Source organism: Synchiropus splendidus, chromosome 1 (assembly GCF_027744825.2).
Source record: "Synchiropus splendidus isolate RoL2022-P1 chromosome 1, RoL_Sspl_1.0, whole genome shotgun sequence".
In the NCBI taxonomy this organism is placed as follows: Eukaryota; Metazoa; Chordata; class Actinopteri; order Syngnathiformes; family Callionymidae; genus Synchiropus; species Synchiropus splendidus.
In genome coordinates this window covers 2,731,047-2,754,936 of record NC_071334.1, presented here as the reverse complement: position 1 = coordinate 2,754,936, position 23,890 = coordinate 2,731,047, and the positions used below count along the sequence as shown (strand labels likewise).

The following is a 23,890-nucleotide window of genomic DNA, read 5'->3' as shown; positions in this document are numbered from 1 at the left end:
TGATAGGCACTGTATATGATATATAATGTTTAATATATGTCTGCAAAATATGTTTTTGAGATTATAAACCTTCTAGTCTGACGTGCAGGATCAACTCACCGAGGGCATGCAGTATATAAAGTAGAAGACGGTAATACAAGTTATCACTGTACTTTCCAATCACCTGATAACCACAATGTGGACATCACATTACCAGTACCAGTAGTTGGTACTCTGGTAGATTTTGAGTGATCATCATTATTGTTGTTGTCATTGAAATATCTAACTGAAATTTGTAGATATACAGAGACCTCAAGGAAAAATGGGGCACTTTAATACTTTAACAGGAACATAGACCTCTTCACTTTTTTTTGGTGAAAAAAATGACCACAACTCAACTACTGTTGATAATAATAGTGCATATTCACAGGCATGAGATTATGATGGACCGGGTGAGATGCGTCCCCACCGCTCACAAATCCTTCAAACTGTTGTAACCTGAATGCAGAAACCTCAAGCAACCAAGATACCAAGATCACCGGAGCCATGATGTGCACGCTCCAACAGACCTTCCTGTGCGCAATCATTCTGACACACCATTTCTTTCTTATGCACATGGTGTCCCAAAACGTGCATCTTCAGGCAAATAGGATGGGAAGGCATTCCTGAGTATGCACCAGTGTTGCATGGGCAGAGATAGAAACAAAGGAGAACAAGGCATTGGTAGACTACACACAGCATGGTGTTGAGGTGATCAAGGTGAGAAAATGATAACTGTTTTACATGTAAAAGAAACATATTCTTCATTTCACCAACCTCAATCTATGGTGGCTTAAAAGCAAGTTGCACTAAAGAGGCATTCAGTTAGTGAAGTTGTTACAAGTTTGTTGATATCAAGTGCCTCAACATACAATTCTTTCAAGCCTCAATGGCAACCACAAGAAGGAGGACATTCCAGAACAAACACAATCTTTGTTTTTCATCATGACTACAATTTTCTACTCAACGTGCCTTTAAAATAGATGAACTCATTGTGACTGACATAGGTTTGGAGAAAGCATTTAAATACATTGTTTTGTATTCAAAACTCCATATTTGAAAATTAAAGACCTCTGGCCAAATTCCCCTTTTTTTAGACCAGCTTGATTCCCAAGTTCACGAGGATTGCGACATTGCACAATGGTTGGTTCACAGTGGGTGTATCGTGGTAGTAAAGCCAACTTGGTGGGAATAATGTGTAAACTATAGATTGTCCTCCTGAGTGGAAAGTGACAAAATACATGATAATTAAATAACTATAAATTATTATAACAATAGTTATTAATATTATATGGGCGGCACAGCTTAGATGGTAGAATGCTCAGTCTGTGAGTGAGAGGTTGCGGAGTTGATCTAGTGCCTGGCGTTTTTGTGTCCCTGAGTACGACACGTCACAGTTATTTCTCATTCTGTTATTATACTTCAATGTAATCAACAATTTACTTTAGTTCTTTTAATGACATGGTAATCAATGTTATAACAATGACTGTAGTCATTATCATAATCATAATCATAATCATATGTGAAAACCAGCAACTCTTACCTTCTATCCGTGATCACCAGACTGCAGTCTCCAGTTATTTTCTGCAGTGAAGACCAGTTCCTTTATTCAGATAAGGGAATTTGCTCAAAGGCACACCCTCAGTAAAACAGCTTCACTACCTGACCCTTGGCACATTGAATATTAATGATGACTTGGAACTAATAACTTGGCCGTGAGGTCACTTCACTATCACTTCACTTAACCATTAACAAATCTTCATCGCTCTATCTACAACGTGTCAACATCTGCAGTCAAATGATTTTATCTTGCACTTTCAACTCTTCAGATACTGTATGTATCTTTGATATCTGAAGTGTAAAAATCCAATCTCAAACTGCACTATGAAACACATCTGGTATGTCTAATAATTACTTAAATGTGGGATGACAGTGCATGCTCCATTGGGATACAATACAATAAAAATAAATAAATTAATAAATGAATAAATCATCACATCAACTTCTGGAAAATAAATGGAGAAAAAAAGCCTCACATACAGTATTTTCTAAACTGCAGAGGGGAGAGAAAGACAATAATTTTTAGATTTATTTTCACCTACTGGGTCTGAGGATAACAAATTAATTGCAAATCTAATAATTTTGAAAGAAGGTCTAATAATTTTGAAAGAAGGTATAATGTTTCTACATAAAACAAAAGAAGTGTACATTTCAAACGGGGATAAAACTATATGAGGAATGAATGAATTGATGATTTTTTCATTTCAATCTACGTTCACAAACAATGCTTCCTGGGCCTGCTTGCACCTGCAGCACTGTGCAGCTAACTGCAAGGCCTGCTCAGCCTTACTAGATGACGTGCGGCTGGTGCTTCAGAGGCTGCTGGAGAACAAGCTTTTATGCAGGGCAGAGAAATGGGGGTTCTACATCAAACAGGACAGTTTGGGAGAGGGTGGGGTGTTTACTTCCAGACTCAGCCAAGACAGAGTCAGTGATGAACTAGAGGACTCCCACTAACCGCAAGCAGCTGCAGAGTGAGTGAGAGAGAGAGTTATCCTATGGAATCTGTCATCTGTGGTGTTAACTGTTAGCCGTTGGAATCCAGGAACTAACACACAGTCCATTTGGTTGTGTGTTTCTGTCAGCTGTGTTGACGGTACCTTAACTATGGTGTTGACTTTTCGTACCAGGGGTCGGAGAATCTTTGTTAGATGTGTTAAATTGTGTTAATATTGCTATATATATATCACAATGTAAAATAAATCACAACATCAGTTATTTTTTTACAAATCATGCAGCCCTAGCGCCCATTCTTTCAAATGTATGTGTGGCACATTAACTCTAAGATTTAAAAAAGCAAACACGTTTGCTTTTTTAAATCTGCTGATCTGCTTTGGTTGTTTTCCAGGCTAACTGTTGACCTAATGTGACTCTTAGGAATTGCACCAATGATATCTTATCTAACAGATTACCATTCATCCTCAAGAGTTCCGACCAGTAATTAGACCTTCCGGAGAAATCTGAAAGCATTGATTAGATATATTGCATTCATACAACATCATTAATCTTTACACAATGGACATAAATGTGTTCAAGGTCACTTGTGCGTGTGTGTGTGATTGGTTCATGCATTCTTCTGAGCACCAATTCCGGGAAAAACACCTTGTGAGAACATATGGCTTTGTTAGGCCTGAGGCCTAGTTTGCCTCAAAAGCCGTTTTAAGCCTGAAATGGAGGTCAAAGGCTTTGAAATGATTCGAACAGGGTTTCACTTTGGTTCAGAGTCATGGTTCAGGTTATCCATGTGTTTTGGATGTTTAGATTTAGGGGGAGAGGCTGGGGAAAGGGTGATAGCCATGAGAGGTCCCACAAAAATTGCGAGAGAAACTAAAATATGCCAATTAAATGTGAGTGAGCAGGATCGAGAGGGTGAGGGAACACGTTCACGGTAGCGACTGGAGCAGCACGCTGTATGTCGATGTTCACAACAATATTCAACCTTTCAATATCTCCAACTACAGAGAGGAAAAACAAGACATCTGTCTGCTCTGCATCGGGGAGTCCGAGGTGAAGAATGTGGACAGTTTTAAATACCTCAGCGTGACCTTGTCACAGGACCTCTCATGGACACACCACATCAACCAAACTGTACAGAAGGCCAGACAGCATGTTTATCATCAGACGCCTTCTGAACTTTAGGCACCCTATCAAGGTGCAACCTTGAATCAAGGTCAACCACAGAAAGTATCTTGACTGGGAGCTTAACCATCTGGATGTGCAGGTGCACCAAACAGGACTTCTCTGCCCTCAAGAGAGTAGTCTGCTAAGCCACGAGGACTATTAAAACAACTCTTTCTGACCTGCAGGAAATTTACACCAAATGATGCAGGTCAAGATCCCAGAAACTCCTCAGCCAGGCCTTCCACCCCGGACAATCTCTCATCCCATTGTTGCCATGAGGCCGCCAGTTCCTTCACCTGAGAATCAACACTGAGAGGACGGGAAGAAGCTTCTTCCCTCAGGCCATCTGCATTCTAAATGAGGAGCACTGACCGTACACTCTGTCTCTGTAACAGACTCCTTTCTTTCAAACTTGAATGCTCACTTGCACACTGATATTTTGCTTTGTACACTTACCTTTTTACTTTGTGTCTAAGATCTTCATTGTTAGTACTTAGTACTATTTTGTTTTATTTTGTGTAAAGCTGCACTGTATATTTAAAAACTTTTTGGTTGGAGCAGGGACACAAAGAATTTCACATTGCACTGTACAGTGTATTGTGTATTGTGCGTGTGACAAATAAACATCTTGAATCTTGAAACGTGTTTCTTTCTCACTGCAGTGTAGCAATGGGCAACATAGACAAAAACATATATCATGATAAATTTTTGTCATTTCTTCAATAATGATAATTATCATTATTTTTATGATTATTGATTATATATTATCCAATGGCTATCAATCTCCCATTCTCGGACTAGAAAGAAAAAATAAATAAATAAATAAATTTCAACATGCCACAATACAAACAGACATAGCTGTTGAAGAATTACACATTAGATCAGAAATAGGCAGCATCTTATAAATCAATTATCTGTTGGCAGTAACCTCCCTAGCCTTTAAAGGGTGTGCAGAGGTCAGGATTACACACAAAAAACATCAAACCTAATAGATCTGAAGTGCCCCAACGACCAGCACACCTTAGCCATCATAAGCCTGACGAAGAAACACACCATGAAGGAACAAGGTCTTCAAATTCAAGCAAGCCATATTTGACTCTTAACCAAGTACAGCAGGCTCTGGTTCTATTGCCCCACCAAGAATTCTGGTTCATAAAAATCATTGATTTCTGCCATCCCAAGAAAAGGACCAGGGGCCTCATGGTAAAGAGTTGAATATTTTATGTATTTCATGCTGAAATATAGTGTAGGCTCAAATGAAGTAACCAGTCTAAACACAAATACATTTTGATGCACAAATCTGTGTGCACACATGGATCCACGCACATTTCCTCCTTATATCTCAATCAACGTGGAACTGAATCACACCACATCAGTCTTCTGTGTTTGTGTTTGCCTCTGACTGGTAGCAACTTCAACATAAATGCTTGAAGACAATATTTGTAAAATATAGGCAACTAGACTTTTTTCTCTCAACTCTTTTACCTTGCAAACAAAGAAAAGTGATCAAAAAAGTGAACGATCCAACCAAGACACGGTGCCGAATGGTCGAAAAAATATATGGTTTATTTAACAACAGACCTTCCACTGAGTTTTAAAGGGTTCTTTTATAAATAAAATTTAATCTTTTAGCTCATTCTGCCATGTCACTGGCTACTTCAGTATTGTCATAGCCCGTATTGTATATGACATTAACTCGTCATACAAACATTTTAGTTTTTTTCTCCCAGGATATTTGCCTTGATTGGTTTCCCTGTTGGTCAAAAGTGACTCTGATGAATGGCACCTCTGATACCTTATCTATCCGATTACCTTTCACCCAACTCCTCATATTAGACCTTTCTTGGTAATCTGAATGCACTGATTATGACCATACTGCATTCATACAACATGATTTGTTGACGTGCAATGACCATAAATGTGTTCCAGGTCACGAACAGTCCTATTGTGTATGTGTGTGCATGTGTGCTTGTTCTTGTACTTCTATCTTTGTGAGAACCTGTATGATTTTCTCATCAACAAAGTGAGAACATTTTTGCATAGTGAGGGCATTTTGGTCGGTTCCCACTTTGTCAAGCCTCACTTTGAGGTTTAAAACTACAAAATAATTAGGTTATTATGATTGCATTTTAGTTTGGTTCAGAGTAAAGGTTAAGTTTCGCCATTAGTTTTAGATTGTTAGGTTTATGGGGAAAGCATTATGCCAATGACGGTGATTTGTCCATTTGCATGATGGTCTGAAATGGTACCGACAAGTCTTGCAATTTATTCAATTTGTACATGCAACGTTGGTTACTCTTAGGTCATTTTATGTTGAAAAGGCAAAGTCAGAAATTGAGGTGTGCTGTACTCGAAAGGTGCTCCATCACTGCCATAGTGGTCAATATATTGGATCCCACTTCTTTGTTTTATTCATGGTTCTCAAAATGATTCCACAAAATGCCATTCATTACAATGTATCTGCAATATTGACGATTCAGTAGATAGTCTATGGAGTTGAGGAGTGGCGAAATACCTACCAAAACATGACACCACTGCTTCTGCTACAGAGGAAGACTATTACAGGGCTCATACCAATGTACTGTTTGCCAAAACGTACTAAATTAGAGTACTGAAGTCACCTGAGATAGAAGAGACACAAACACTGCTGGTCATGTTTTAAGTCAGAAATGGACTGCAACTGGGTCATCTACAGAGACTGTTGTAACTAACTCCTGATGAGGAGGAGCAGAGAAGAAGAGGGAACTTCTACCAGCCTCATGCTGGAACCACACTGAGACACATGGACACTGCAGTAGTGGGAGGGAAAATTTGGAAAATGAAAAACCTGGAACTGCTAGATTCCTCTGCAGAAGAGACTATAAAGATGAAAAGTATCTGAAGGTTAGCAACACACAAGAATTAAACACACACTCACAAAAACACACAGTTCACACAGTTACACAGAGCCACTGATCCAAATTAGAGAAAGAGCGCATAAGGGGCAAACATGCAAACATCACAAGAACTGTTCTTCACTCTGCTCCATTTCAATGTCTGTATCATATCAAATAATCTTCACCGAGTTGTACGCAGCGCATCAATTAAGAAGCGAAGTGAACACATAGAACATCCACCTTCCTCCTCTGCATCATGTCAGCCAACGCTCTAGCTTTCACTGTCATAGTCCCTACACTCAAACCTATTCTCTTGTCTTTCCTCTTCTCCCTCTGTCTGTTGGCACGCCTCCCCCCTCTTCTCCTCTGTCTTCGACCTACAGTAGTCCCATTTCCATCAGCACCCTGCTGGTTAACAGCACTGATGGCGGTCGTTGTTAACTCGGGCCTTGACCGATCTGATATGAGATTTATTTGTCTGATCTGCATCTTTATGGCGGCATCTGTTTGTTTCAAGATGGTGCCGATGAAGGCTGGCCTGGAAATACCGTGTGTGTTATTTTGTTTATTTTTGTGTTTTGATGGAGCATCTGCTTGTTCTTACACACAAGATCAGTTGAGATCAGGGCTATGACTCCATATGTGTCAGTTTCTGAGTTAGTTCATCTTTTGGTTGGGCGGAAGAGACTGAGGCTCGTTCGCCTTCAACAAAAGGGATCGCGCTGGACTCATTGCAGTTTGCCTACAGAGCCAACAGATCTGTGGACAATGCAGTGAACCAGGCCCATTTCCTTCTGCAGCATCTGGACTGCCCAGGAACCTATGCCAGGATCCCGTTTGTAGACTTCAGCTCTGCCTTTAACATAATTCTTCCAGCTCTGCTTGAAGACAAGCTTCACCAGCTCAACGTGCCTGACTCCCTCTGCAGATGGATGACAGACTTCCTGACCAGCCGGAGTCATCTTGTGCGGCTGTCTCCGACACTCTGACCCTCAACATCAGGTCTCCTCAGGGCTGTGTTCTCTCTCCATGGCTCTTCTCTCCTTACACTAACTGCTGCACCTCCAGCCACCAGTCCGTGAAGCTGACCAAGTTTGCGGATGACACCACCATCATCGGGCTCATCTCAGATGGAGATGAGTCGGCTTACAGGAGGGAGGTGGAGCGGCTGTTGTCCTGGTGCAGCCACAACAACCTGGAGCTCAACGCCCAGAAGACAGTGGAGATGGTCATGGACTTCAGGAGAGTCACAGCTCCTCCATCCCCTCTCATGTTGGCTGGTTCACCCATTCCTAATGTGGACTCCTTCTGCTTCCTGGGAACCACCATCACTGAGGACCTCAAATGGGAGCCAACCATCAGGTCCCTCATCAGGAAGGCCCAGCAGAGAACGTTCTTCCCGAGGCAGCTACGAAAACTATGACTGCCAACGAAGTAGCTGGTGGAGTTCTACACAGCCATCATCCAGTCCATCCTCACCTCCTCCATCACCGTCTGGTACAACAGCGCCACCTCCAGGGACAAGAGCAGACTGCAGCGCATCGTAGGTTCTGCTGAGAAGGTGATGGTTGCAGCCTGCCACCTCTTCAGGACCTGTATGTCTCCAGGACCCAGAGACGTGCAGGTGGGATCAGAGCCTTCGACCCTTCTCACCCTGGTCATGGACTGTTTGTTCCTCTTCCCTCTGGCAGGAGGCTACGGTCCATCCAGACCAGAACCTCCCGTCACAGCAACAGCTGCTTCCCCTCAGCCATCAGACTGTTCAATTTGTGATCAGCCTTTGTTGTTTGTGGGTTATTTTTTTTAGTTTAAGGTAGTTTAGTTTAGTTTAGTTTAATTCATTTATTAACAGCACTTTATTTTGAAGCACTTTCCTAGTTGGGGCCCCCACTGACCATAGCAATAAATTGTATTCTGATTCTGATCTTTTGTTTTGGCAAGTTTTTATGTTGGACACCCTTTCTGACACAACCCTCTGCATTTATCCGGGCTTGGGACCAGCGTAAGAAGAAACTGGCTTGCCCCCCCCCACGACTGTAATAAAGTGAGCATAGATCTCTAACTAGGCTAAATTCTGGTGAACTAAGAACATGTTTGGAGGATATACATTAATCCAAGCCAATAAAACTGAGTTTTATGGTGTTTGGGTCTCCTCTGAGTCCTGACAGAAAAGGCTGTGCCACCTATTGATTTGAATCTCGACTATGGGACAACTAGCAGAGACTCACATTTTGCCATGGAGTGCAGTACAATTGTCACATGTAGACATTTGGCTGCAAATACATGATTTTGTACACTTGGCTTGTCCTGCCATGATGTGACAGCATCTGAGAGCACATGCACTAACATGTGTGCTGCCTGTTATGCACGCTCCTGCTCCTTTCTCTTTGTTTTCTTATTTTTCTGTTGTTACTAAGTACTTTTTGCATTATTACATTATTCATGCAATATTCACAACTAGTCCGTGAAGTTGTGCCCGCTCCCAACGTGCTGTTGGAGAGAGTTTTTCTGTTCGTACGGCACTCTTTTACTGTGTTGGGCACAGCGGAGCCATGGCTGTATTGTTTACACCCGGGCTTAGCTGACTGAACAGTGGTTGAACACAACTATTGTGACCAGACATCCTGATATTCTGGAGGAGGAGGACATAGCAAGGCTGGAGAGGAAAACATGAACCAGCAGAGAAGAATGAGGATGAAAAAACAGAGGCTTACGGAGAAGAAGAGATTCAAGCCGTGTCTCCCCTCCGTTACCAGGGGCAACGTGAGGTTGCTTGCTGGCGAAATGGAGGAGCTAACAGCATTAGACAGGAGTCAGACTGAGTACCAGGAGTGTAGTTTAATGTGTGTTACAAAAACACGACTGCACCAGGATATTCCCGATGACAACGTCTCCATCGATGGCTTCATGAGTGTCCAGGCTGACAGGAACAGCACCGAGAGTGGTAAGCGGAAAGGATGGGGGCTTGCCGTTCTCGTCAACAACCGGTGGTGTAACACTACGCACATCATCATTAAGGAGCAGATATACAGCCGATACATTGAACTATGTGGTGTTAGTCTGCACTCATATTGTCTGCCACGCGAGTTTTCCCATGTGGTCATCGTCACTGTTTATATTCCTCCCTCCGCCAGCCCGAAATCAGCGAGTGACGTCCTTCTCACCGTGATAGCCCGGCTGCAGACTAAACACCCAAGTGCATTTATTGCCATCTCGGGTGACTTTAATCACGTCACTATGGACAAGATTTTCTCAAACTTTTTGCAATATGTCACCTGTCAGACCAGAGCGGGCATTAGTGGAGGTCAAGTGTAGAATTAGAGGCTACCCAAGAGGGGGCCCAATGCTATTCCAACCCAATCCTGAGAGTGTCAATCCTGATGGTCGAGAGCCACTCCCGACTCTTGGTGGGTCAAGATCCCTGTCCAGAATGTGGGCAGACGTGACATTTACTTCCCAAAGAGATCAGTGCTGGGCATATTGGAGGACGGTGAGGAACTTTTACCAATCTGTGGCAACGCAGAAAAAGATTAGTCTGTAAACACATCTGCTGCCACATGTGCGGTCATGTCCAATGTTGACAGTGACACACCGAAATGACTTGCCCCTGTTGATGAGTCACATCTAGAAGAGGAGCAACAGAAGCTGGCGTGAGACATGTTGTATGAAGAGTCTGATGTATTTGCGAGAGATGACACAGATATTGGTTGTATCCCCAGTTTACAGCTCCATATCCATGTACGGCATGAAACCCCCTTTCAGGCATCTTACCACACAGTTCCAAAACCGTTGGACCAGGAGGTTTAGGATTACATCCAAAACACCTGCTCACTGGAAAGAAGAACACAGGGCTGTCGTGTCTCGTCTGGTTGACATGTAAATAAGTCCCCCAATTCTGGCTTATTCCGATTTTGAATTGCTGTCCACACTGACTCATCTAACAAAGGTTTGGGTGCTGTCCTGTACCAACAGCAAGGGAACCAACTCTGTGTTATTGCTAATGGGTCCAGGACACTCACTCCTGCCGAGAAAAAATATCACCTTCACTCTGGCAAACTGGAGTTCCTCGCTGTGAAGTGATGTGAAACCTTTTACTGCTTGTGAATGACTTGCCAGTGGAACCACCAAGGTGTCAGGATCTTATCATGAGAAGACACCACCGGAGAGGAAAAGTCTCTATCAGGAGGACGTAGATCGGGAGGATGAGGAACCGGACAGCTACCGTTTCTGGCGCATACCGTTGGGTATTTGGAAAAATGTTTCCGATCGGAGCAGCAGAATGCCCTTCATATTGAAGCTTCGAAATTTCAGCCAGGACAGGAGGCAACAAGACACATGAACTGAAAGCATACCAAGTACAGACACCTCACACACAAGTTGATGCAAGTGAAATGAGCAGTATTTGTTCACATGAATGTTGAAACAACATCAAAGAAGTCTAGAGAGGGCTGAAGACCATCACTGGTCTTGGGCCTTCCGACAACAGGAGAGCAGAGGGCAGTGTGAAGCAGACAAACAAACAAAATCGGTTCTTTATCAGATTTGATATTTCGCCACTGCTTGCTAACATCTCCAACAACACCTCTGCCTCCTGTCCTCTATCACCACCTCGTCCACTCACGCCCCCACCCCACAGCCTTTCATGTCCTCACACCGCCTCCCCATGGCCTTGTCTTCTGTCATTCAGTAAACACCAACCCTGCAACTCTACCCCTGCCCCTCTTGTGACCTCCATCCTTGAGAGAATGTTTCACAAAGTGAAGGACATCCTGGACTGTGTGTCCAACCCACTCCATAATGTCATGATTAAGCAACGGAGTTCATTCAGCACCAGGCTGATTACACCATGATACACCACAGAGCACCATAGGAAATCTGTCCCACCTGTCGCCATCATACTGTAAAATTCCTCCCTCTGAGTGTCAGCTAGTGTCCCTGGACTTATGTGCAATCACTCTGTCACAGGCTTTTCACACTATGGATTCTGTCTCGGGTGGCCTGAGTCCAATTTACCCCCTGCTGTGCAGCACTGCATCTCTGCGCCTCAGCTGACGGCACACTGCTCAAAATAGCTGGTTCATGACCCATGATGAAGCACGTCTAAGGGAAGTCTTCATGAGCCGCGCGGCAACCTATTTACTACCATTGACCACCTTATTTCTGTCAATTCTTAGTAATACGAATTGTCCTCACCTCAGATATGAAGTGGTGACGTAGTTCCGCCATGGCTGTAACAGAATGTGGTGTTTCACAGCCAAAACTAAACATGAAAGAGTCTTGCCATGTTTATTTTACAAGGAAATAGCAGAGACAAGCTGCGTAATACGGAGCGTCTTGACTGATCCACCCTGCTCTCACAACACCTTGAACACACTGAGAGAGATGAAGGTTTTCATCATTGAAGTACAGATCCAGACATCAGAAATGACCAATGAATAGTCTGGTGATCATCAGGAACTTGGGAAAAATCATCGCTCTCCTCATGCAGAAAGCTGTGCTGCAGCCCCATCACAGCAGTGAAAACAGATAATGCAAAGTGCAGTGTTATTCATTTAAGCAAATCTGTCTGTCAGTTGTTATCAAACATTCACACACATCACAAGTACCGGACCGCTGCGCTGCACTGCCCTCCCGTTCCTGAGCACAATTTTCCTGCGGCACACCTCAGTGTTCTGGGAGACACACATGCCGGACCTGCACAATTGAACAGATATAGCATTGGGCTTAGCTGCCTCAAATCATGAACCTACTTTATGGACTGGTCTTTATTTTGGATTCAGAGAAAAGTGAATCACTTATTCCATAATCTATTCACAGGATTCCACAGAATGGCATAGGGAGATATTTCGGAGGCATTTATTTTCATCTTAAATTTTGACCTTTGCGAACAATCTAGACATCCACATAGACAAGTAACTCGTAATTAATCTAAACAGGTCTTAAACAAGCAGGTTTTTGTACTTGTAAATAAAATTAATGAAAATGGATGAAATTCTATCACAGGCACTGTCTGACAGCAGCAGATCCACATGTGTGAATTGGACTTGACTCCCATTCGGTTGACATACAAAGACAGGGGGGGCCAGGAGTAGCAATTACAGATGAGAAATGGAGAACAGGAGGAAGCAGGAGGAAGAAAAATGCAAATCCCAAACTAGGCAGCTGTGAAGAGGGGGCCACAGTGTAGGTGTTTAAAAAAAAAACATCTCTAAACATGAGCAAAGTCGAAGACACAACTACAGAACTCAAGAACTGCACATTGGGAAGGGGAAGGCTGCTGGGGGAGACCCACTATATATTTATGAAGACATTGGTAAGAACCACTACATTCTTTACCCATTACAGGAGGGTTCCAAGACACTGAAGTCAATGTTCACTTCTCTGTCTCATTCGGCCTGCATTGTCATTGGCCACATGGCTATGTTCACATTTTCGAACTCAACATCTCAAATCTGCTGTCATTCCTGGTCAGTAATAGCACTCCTGCACAAGCTCAGTTGTGCGCTTAATGCATTGGTGGCCATGCTTCTGGTGGACCTCAGGGTTTCATCCCTGAGAATACTTGGAGGAACCCTAGCCATGCTAAATGCTCACCAAATAATGCTGCAACTGCGAAATTGGGTTCATGCACAAAGACGAGAGGGGGATGAAATCAACTTGCCAAAGATCAGGGATGAACACATTTCATAATAGAATAGAAAAGGCATTTGACACATGTAAAATGATGACTCAAACATTGTTCAATGCCCCCATCACCAGGACAGAATGTAAACTGCATTATTCCGAAATGGAGGTGAAATGAAATAACTCCCTTCTGTAAATTCGGGTAAATGATTCCAAGAAACAAATCAGGAACTGCATTCTGGTCCTAAAGTTACCTGACTGGGTGTTCACTGTTGACATGTCTGAACAAAGGTGAGAGTTCTAATCAATAATGATAAATATGAACCTTTGTTGTTGTGAATATGATGAATAAAGATTGCTACCAACATCAATAATTAACATGATTCATACCTATGAGAATGATAACAACTAACAGGTCTTGAAAGACCTTTAAAGAGGCAGGTCAGTGGAAGGGAAGTCTCACCACTCTCTCATTTTGATTAAGCAGAAGTTGTCTCCTCATCCTTTACCCATGGTAAGATTAGTTACTTGCTGTAAATATCGTGTTTAAATTTTGTTTGATGCGCAATGTATAATGATAATTTGTTTAATCCATGTTTGGAATAGAACACATTCATGTATATATATATACATATACATGAATGTGTTCTATTCCAATATATATATATATATATATATATATATATATATATATATATATATATATATATATATATATATATATATATATATATATATATATATACAGTACTTTCCTTGGTGGGCTGCATGGTATTTGTCCGAACCCTCAATGACTGATTCGTTTTTCGGTGACAGTTCAATGTTCTGTCGAGCAGCAACATTCTTAAATGTTTGTGAGAGAGCTTAGATATCCAGGTCATCACACAACAAAAGGTTTGAATATTACCCACTGCACTGCATGGATAATACCGTATATATTTGTAGAACTAGACGAAGTAGAATATTAGAATATTTCTGTGACAATGACAGTAATAATATGTTTTCAATGTAGCCTTTTTCTGGCTTGAGCACCAACCCCCAAAATGTCTGTTGTGCCTGTGCAAGGGGAAAGCTGTACAGAGTAACTTTGTTTTTTGGGGTTCTATTGTTTTGAGAAAATGTGCACAGTACACCAAAATTTGTGTAGCTGTTGTAGAAACAGATTGCATTAGTAAAATGCAAGTTTTTTACTTATTGTTAAAATTGAAAATGTTAAGTCGTGTGAACTTAAAATTTTAATAGGATTTGACTGAGACCAAAGTAATTAAAAAAATGAATGGCGTTATTTATACACTGTTGAAAATAATTTGCTAATTGGAATAATAGTTACATTTCACAATATATTTTATTTGGAAATGAATCTAACCATGCCTCTGTAAGTATAAAACGTTGTACCTGTTGTAAAATTGCAACCTTTGACGAAAAAAGTTCACATGTATATAAGACTGATAAGATCATAGTCTGGATCAAACTAGAATGATTTCAAGTTTGCCACATATTACACAGTAAAATGTGTCCTGCTCTGCTCCTGTTTCAATATATTTGAAGTAAATTCTTGAATAAGGATAATTTAAAAAAAAAAAAAAAAAAAAAAAAAAAAAAACTTTTTTTTTTTTTTAACTCACCAGCTGAACAGGATAAAAGAATAAGGCAGTCACAGCATATATGATATATTCTTAAAGTTATTAAAACAATGAAACACAGACATCAAGGAAACCAGATAAAGTTAGTTATTTGGTGTTAAGGACAAAAGCTGTTTTTTCATTGACGACAATCTTGGTTTGAGTTCCTTGTTGCCTAACCCCAAAAATACTTGCTGAATAAAATGAGAGGTGAGCTAGCACAAGAGAGCGCACAGGAATTAGACATATGACATAAGATGTCAAATACGTACAGATGCAGAATACATACAGCTGGATTAAAACAAACAAATGGAATTACCTCCAATTCCAAATCTGATGCAGAGGCTACTCTTACCTCAGAGGAGTGCACTTTATTCCAAAGCACTTTCCTAGTTGGTGGGCTCCCCACTGACCATGGCAATAAATTAAATTCTGATTCTGATTCTGATTCGAACAGGTGTTGCCTCCAAAGCCAAGAACAGAAAATAAAAATGATGAATTAAATGCTTACATTATGTCCCCTTCAAACAGGCCAATGAATTTGGCCAATTAAAGTTAAAGCAGGCCAATAATTTATTCTGAGAACAAATATCTAATTTGAACAAAGTAATTCCAATTTAAAAGACAAAATTGGCTAATGTATTTTTTTCTCTCCTATTCGACATTGTAACATATGAAAAACTCATTCATTGTCAAGACTCACTGAACAAACCTTGGTCTGTGTAGAAATGTCTGACAACGGCTGCCCAACCTTCCCTGTTTTGGACTGGAAGAGCTCAAATAGGCAAAAACTGTGCCGATCATTTGTTTCGAAAACGCCTTTTTTTGAGATTATTTCCAACAATTTGGTTAAACTCACAGCAAACGATGTAAATTACAAATAATGGACACAGCTATGAACACAACTAGGCATTGATTCTATTAGCCATGAATTTACCTGATCTTCTGTTAAAAAAAAAAAAAAAAAATTCTGGCACTGTTCCATCATCTTGCTGTGAGCGGGTTCAGACTCCAGTATCTCCTTAGATAGGCAACATTAAATGAAAATAGTGGGTTGTCAAGACATTCTGGCCATTGTTCGAATCACTCTTGGGAGGAAAAGGAGAGAATCTCGGTGTCTGCAACACTGTCTTTCAAAACGCTGTCAGACGCTGTCACAGACTCATGCTCAAGAACAGAGATGACTTTCAGAGTTGATTTCTCAGGAAGGCCATTGGTATAACTTTGTCCATTTCAATCGTGGGCGTCAAAAAACTAACTGATCTTCATTGTTGATTTCAGGTCCTAATGGTTTGAACAACGCAGAGGAAGGGGACATGGCATCGAAAACTAAAGATGATGGTACACTTCTTCAATATCATCCGATCATACTAAAAAAAAAATTATGCAATGTGATGTTTCAGTGTATTTCTTTTTGTAATGGTGGTGAAAAAAAATTAGAGATTGCACAGTTACACATGTTACACCAAAAATGGTCAGCCAATCTATACCATCATACAGCAACAACAATACCAGCTATTTTAACCACCGTCAATACCAAATATACACAAATATACAATAATTCATACTCTTGTCAAAAACAAAGGATCCCTTTTTCAGTTGCACCTCAGTATATCACTTCAGATTTTACATAAATAGGACTCACAAGAAAGACTGAAGCCATAACCAATTTATTTAAGGTAGAAAGTGTAAATTAACATCTTCAAGAAGATTCAAGAAAAAAATCACACTGTCCAAAATTACTCATAACCAGTCTCATTGCTCAGTGGCAAACTATATATATATATATATATATATATATATATATATATATATATATATATATATATATATATATATATATAATCAGAGCCCTCCAAACGTTGTTTAGAATATTGCTCCCAAGCTTTTTGCAAGTATCAGCAGGAATTTTGGAGCATTCCCTCTTTGCAAATGTTTTCATATCTTTGAGGTTGGAAGGTTTCCATGCGGTCACCCCTGTCACTTCACAACATTAACATCATTGTCCTGGAACCATTTCCACCTTTGGCACACATCTATGTGGCACATGTCTATATCCAAAAAGCTCCATTTTTGTTTCATCTGACCACAAAAAGAAGCGTATCTTTGCAAAGGTCAGACGGCGCTTTTACATGCTTTAGTTGAAGCAGGGGGGTCTTTCTTGGTTAATGTCCATAGAGTCCATTTTGGTGCAGTGTCCACTGGAGTGCCTTGATAGAGTCACACCACTCGAACTCAGTTCCTTCAGAACAGCCTTAGTAGTCCTTGGATTGTTTTCAACACGCTTGATCTTTATGGCAAGCTGAGGTGACACTATTGACACTAAATCTTTGATGGTGTGAAATTTTTGGTCCTTTCAGATGATGCTTTGTACCGTTGCTACTTGCACCTAAAATTGTTTGGCAGTTTATTGTGCCCTTTTCTTCCTTTTTAACTTTTACAATACATGTTCTCATCTCCTCACTAAGCTCTTTGGTCTTTGACAAGGCAAGTCTTGTGTTGACTTGAAAATGACTGAAATGTGAGAAGCAAGTCAACTTTTATAGTCCGTAAACTGGTTAAAGAACAAAATGCAAACTCAGAGACGACGGTTTGTTTGAATATCCTGTGGCTATCGGTCTTAGTGTCACTGGGGTATTAATAATTTTGGACATTGTGGCTTTGTTGTTGAAGTTTAATTTAACTCTTTGTATAGTGTTACCTCACATAACATGACTGTTCCATACCTGCCCACATATATTATGTCAAATCAAAGGTGAACAGGGATATGAATAATTCTGGGGTTAAGTGTTGATTGTTTACATGTTAATTCTACGACGCTCAGATGGAGGTAGTTTCCACATATGTGGATTGAACTGAAAATAATTCCGGTTGTCTATAAAAAAAAAAAAAGTGCAGTCAATATGCAACTCTTCAGCTTATCAATGAATCAGGTAGTTGGATTTGTATGTTGACATACTTTGCATTCAAGGTGGATGGATACAAAGCCACTTTACAACCACTCAAAGTAAAAGTAATCAAGTGATTTGAGTGTCTTTTAAAATGATATTTGACCATATATTTGACCTATTTGAATGTGGGTTGATCATGCGCACACACAAAACATGTTAATTGAGATCAATAATAAAGCATAATTTATATAGCATTTTTTCAACAATGTTCACATATTGTTGATTAAAAGAACAGTGAAGAATGTTTGTACTTGCTTGGACACTGTCTACGCGGACAGGAAGCCAGTGGAGGGAAGCCGTTATAAAGGTTGAACTAACTTGAATCAAGCATCACATATCTGATCTAAGCAGATAGACACAGCTTTGTCTCGATCTAATAAGGAAGTGGGTGGTTCAGAGCTGTGCTGGAGGCAGAATGAAGCCCACTGTGATAGCTCTCTAAACTTCCTCTGTAAACCACAAACTTCACAACAAAGCAACATCATGATGAAGGACATGTCATGGATGCTTGAAGTTGGACCCAGGTGCAATGAGTACTGGTCGACAGAAGACTCGGAGACAAGCGTAAATTGAAGAGTTTTTGCACACATGACAGGACAGACCATCATGAAGAGGAGCTGGACCTGAAGACGAAAATAAAAAACAAAGTCGAGATTGGGAATTTTTTCACCATGTCAATACTCCACACAAGACTTGACACACTCCACTGGTTCTTGAGTTCACATTAATTGCAAAGACATTTAGCCTTGCCAAAAGAACATTAATACCACCAACCTCAATTCCTAGAATTTGGATTTTCAACAACCCAAGACCATCGACTCATGAAGCATCTGCACAAAAAATAACTAGTAATTTGCTAGACACATAACCTGGCTCACTTTCTTCTCATCATTATATTAGCTCAATCGATATTTACCTTACCAATGTAAAAAAATAAAATAAAAAGATATCCATGGCTTTGACTCATCTGTTCAGTCTCCTGATTCCACTTGTTCATCATAGTAATTTAGTGAGTAAGAAGCAGCAAATCATTCAGGTGATTGTATGTAGTCCAGTGGCCCATGTTTCTGCAAAAAAAACAAATTCAGACAAATGAACGAATGGACGATTGTGTGGTCACTGATGTTAGAATGTGTTCTCCTTTGACATATGAGAATCTACCATTTGTTTGACTTAATATCTAACAGATTTTTTTTTTACAGTTCTGCTGAACGTCATTTCCAAACTTGCACTGGATCAATACTATCCCAACAAGCTTAGACTCCAGTCTCTCCTGGAAATCAAGAAGACCAGCAGTCATGACAATGAAGCTTTGGCTCTGAACCAAATTCCATTCCACTTTCTCACAAAGCTATTCAAACTCAATGTTGAGTGCAGAAGCTTTATGACATTGATGAACAACGCAGAGGAAGATATATACAATGATGTAGATGAAGATGATGAAGATGAGGTCACTGCTGATGATGGTGTTCATCCTCTGGACCTCATAGTTGCTCTGTTCCTCTGTGCTGACAGCTGTTTGCAGCAGGAAATGGCCCTCAAAATGTCAATGTGTCAGTTTCCTCTTCCTCTCTTGTTACCACCCACTGAGAACAGCCAGTGCACACTCATGCTTTGGGCTCTGAGAGGAATCATAAAAGAGTGGCAGCCACATGGTTTGTCAGAGTCGAGAGGGTTCAAGGAGAACTACATCGTCCAGGAAGGAATTCCTCTCATTTCCTTTGTGAGGCTGAAAAACTGCTCCTTATCCAAATCTCAGATTTTAAATCAAGTCCTGAGTCGTGGCCAGCAGAGTCACAACATGTTCATCCACAGAGAGATGGAGGGAGGAGAAGTGGAGAGGAAAATATCTGCTGGTCTGGTTGAGGTTGGTTGGTTTCTCCCCAGTGGAAGAGAAAATCTTGATGTTTTCTCCAATCCAGTTGCATTTGCAAACCTGCGAGGAGACATCTCAGAGTCCCAAACACAATTCACTTTCCTCATGGAGGTGTCCACTGCTGTGTTTGTTTTCCTGGACAGAGTGGAAGAGGCTGAAAACCTAACTCTCAGATCAGTGGAATATCTAAAATCTAAAATATTCCTTGTCGTGAACAGTCGTGAAAACAAAAAATCAATCAATAAAATACTTGAAGAACTGAAGCTGCCAAAAAACAAAGTCATCATGAAAGATTCAAATGTATCTAGGATTTCAAAGAAACTCTGTGAAACCATCAAGACTTTGGTAACTGATTTAAACCACATCAGTGTTGAGAACATGTGTGACACTGCTGTTAACTTGGGTCTGTGTGTGGATGAAAAACAAACTATTGACCAAAAAGAGACAGCAAAGAAGATCTTTGGTGATGCTAGAAGTATTCCAGAGTTCAAGAACCAACAACTTCCTCTGCAAGGAAAAGAGTGGAAATCACTCGCTCGATTAGAAAGAGAGGAATGTCGCATCAAAGTTACAGCTGATGTTGGAATTGAACATCGTAAATGTGAGATCAGAGCAGAAAAACAGAAGCTTCAGGAAGCACAAGCAAGAAAAAAGCTCTCCAGAGGAGTCACCATGTTCATTGAAACATTATTATCCAGTGATAAAGAACAAAGAGACTGTTTTCTGAGATGGATGCAGTTCTTGTTCAACACTCATTCACAACACGTGTTAACTGAGCTACGGAAACAGTTCAAAGAGCAACGCAAAAGAAAAGATGCAGCAGTTGTTGCAGAGTTGGATCAGAAGTTAGTTGACAGTTCATTGGGACTGGAGCATTACATGAGAGAAATGGGGCTGATTTTTGAGTTTTCCTCGCCTCTCCAAAACCTTGAGAAGCTTCCAGGTCTGGCTGCAGACCTGCTGCTGGATGGTTATCCATTAGAGCTCCTGGATGGAGAAGCCTCCAACATCCCTCAGAGATGGATCTCACATGTGCTGATGGAGCTGCACCAGAAGGTTGGAGGGAGAAGCCGACTGTTGGTGCTGACTGTGTTGGGAGTTCAAAGCAGCGGAAAGTCCACACTTCTGAACACCATGTTTGGAGTTAGATTTCCTGTCAGCAGTGGGCGCTGCACAAGAGGAGCCTACATGCTCTTTCTGAAGGTTGGAGAGGACATGCAATGTGGCTTTGACTTCATCCTTCTTATCGACACAGAGGGTCTGAAATCTCCTGAGTTAGCTCAGCTTGATGACAGTTATGAGCACGACAACCAACTGGCAACCTTTGTCATCGGCCTGAGTGACATCACCATCATCAACCTTGCCATGGAGAACGCTACTGAGATGAAACTTGTTCTTCAGATTTTCATTCACGCCTCTTTGAGGATGAAAGAAATTCGTAAAAAGCCCATTTGTCATTTTGTGCACCAGAATGTAGCAGGTGTTGCAGCTCATGGAAAGAACACAGCAGGAAGAAACCGTTTGTTGGACCACCTGAATGAAATGACTCAGCTTGCTGCTGAAATGGAGAAGAAGCCTGCTGTTCAGTCCTTCACTGATGTGCTGGATTACAACGTGGACACCAACAACTGGTACATCCCAGGACTCTGGCATGGAACCCCACCAATGGCACCTGTCAACACAGGTTACAGTGAAGCTGTGGCAGATTTCAAGAACAAGCTTCTGGAGAGTGTTAAACACAACCAGGACAGAGAACTCTCAACAATTCCAGAGTTCATTGAATGGATCACAAGTCTGTGGAGAGCAGTGAAATATGAAGACTTCATCTTCAGCTTCAGAAACATCCTGGTGGCTCAGGCCTATGACGACCTGTCTAAAGAGTTCAGCCAGTGGGAATGGGAGTTCAGGAAAGAGATTCTCTCCCAGAGTGGAGAGGCAGAGTTAGAAATCCAAAATGCTGATCATGACTCAGACTTGTCTGCTTTAGTGAGGTCAAAGAAATCAGAGCTCATCGACAGCATTAAATCACAAGAGACCAAGATGAGAGAGAAGCTAAATGGCTACTACAAAAGAAAAGACCGACATGTGAAACTGATTGAAAAATACAAGTCTGACTTCTCAAACAGCATCACAAGTCTTTCAATTGAGATCAAGTCTGAAGTCAACACAAACCTAGACTCTGCACTGGAGCGGAAGAAGGCATCCATAAAAGTTCAAAAAATTGAGGGTGAATCCAGGAAGATGATGGAGCAGGAGGTGATGAAGCTTCTGTCGAACGTTCGAGACCACACGTTGTCTGATGAAGAACTGAGGACTGAGTTTGATAAAATGTGGACTTCAGCCACTGAAAATGTGCCTCAACAGAAGGAAAGAAACATTTGATCTGAATGAAATCTTTGCCGTCAGAATGTGAATGAATTATTCTCTCGCGTTGTAGATCTGAGTCAACATGGTCGAGGCCAGTTCCAGGTCAGAAATGAACACATTGACTCAAACTTCAAGAAAGGTCAACAACCGTGGAGTGATGAGCCCCAGGTGTTTACAAATAAGGTGATTGAGCATTCAGAAAAGTTCATTGCTGATAAATTCCAAACAAATCAGGACTACAGTGATTCATTCATGAGAGAGCTGCTGCAGGAAGTTGATCAATCTCTTGAAGAGAGTTACAATCGTCACAAGACAAACAAACAGTTTGGATTTGAGCTGAAACTTCATATTTGTGGAATCGCTGCGAGGAAGTTCCAACAGATGCACAAGAGATTCTTGTCAGATACTGATCCAAGACTGCAGCTGGAAAAGCAGAAGGAGCAGTGGTTTCAGGACTTCCTGGACTTGTACAGAGAGAGGGACGACTGCCAGCGCAAAGCAGAGTACTTTGTCACCCTTTGTATCAAACCAGCTGTGGAGGATTACATCAACAGGTCACTGGGAATCACCATTGTGGATGAGGTTCTGACGAGTTCACACTCCGCAGTGTTCAGCTCTCGCTCCTTCTTCCAGTACAGCATCCTGAAAGAGTTGCTCCTGCAGGATGACTTCAAGGCTTTGGTCAAGTACTGTGGTGAATATGAAAGGTTTGTCAAGGATTGGATACGTCAGCATGTTTCACAGAAGCTGCAAGAGAATCAGACTCTTCTTAAACTCAGGAGAAACAACCTGAAAGTAATTGTTGAGAAGATCAGAAGAGTGATAGAAGAGGCAGTGAGAAACTCACCAGATGACAATGAAAACATCACAGAGCTTGTTGATGGGATCCGCAGGAGTCTGATCAAAGACGTCTCAATATCTGAGGAGGCTGTCAGACGAAGCTTGTTCCAGATCAAAAGCACAAGTCATCAGTTTGGAAAGATGGTTTTAGAGTCCCTTAGTGAGATGACAGAATCCTTCCACACTGATTTCTTAAAACCTGAGGACGTCACAGAAACTCTGAACCAACTTCCTGTCAAACCAGAAGATGAGCTGTTCAAGAGGGTCTTTGGTTGTGGCCACCAATGTCCGTTTTGTAAAGTTCCCTGTGAGGAAGGAGGTAAAGATCATGAGAAGCACCATGCTTCCATCCATCGACCTCAAGCTTTTGGAAGATACCGTGACAAAGAGAGTCAAATATTAGTGGAAGCCCTCTGCACAGACATGACGACTGACCTTAAATTTAGCGCAGAAGAGACCAAACAAGAGATTGTTCCTTTCACACAATATGCAGAGTATTATCCAGACTGGCACATCCCACCAGATGCCAGCATACAAGCATCTGACTATTGGAAGCATCTTCTTGTCAAATACAACCAACAACTGGCTCAAGAGTTCGACGCCAAACCAGCCAACATTCCAGAACTCTGGAAAGAAATCACAAAGGAAAAAGCTCTGAAGGGCCTGAGAGAGGCCTTCAACATCAGTGAAGAAGACCATTAGTTCCCTGGCAAATCTCTGAACTACTTAGTTCTTATTGTGACAATCTCAGATGAAGTAATTACCTCAGTAAATTACTGAATTGTTTGGGTTTTATTTTTAAAACTCGAAATACCTATGAAATTAATTGGCCTTGTCTTTTTTGTCCTTTCCATCTCTGGAGAGTTCTTTACAAAATAATCAGTTGCTGATAAATTGTGTTCAACACCATGAAGAAAATTGACATGTTTTTTTTCCGCTGTTAACAGCACACAATAAAAAGTCTTGATGTCAATGAGTTTCTTTCTTTGAATACTAAAGTTGTTAGCTATGCAAGTTAGTGGGAAGATGTTAAGA

At 41.2% G+C, this 23,890-nt stretch overlaps 1 protein-coding gene across 1 annotated transcript; it reads left to right on the top strand.

The window, feature by feature from the left end:
• The first annotated feature begins 9,359 nt into the window (after positions 1-9,359).
• LOC128751588 (up-regulator of cell proliferation-like) lies at positions 9,360-23,557 on the top strand. Its single transcript, XM_053852708.1, is given in 2 exon segments — positions 9,360-9,519; positions 18,975-23,557. Coding segments are annotated over 2 exon segments (4,743 nt in total).
• The last annotated feature ends 333 nt before the right edge of the window (positions 23,558-23,890 follow it).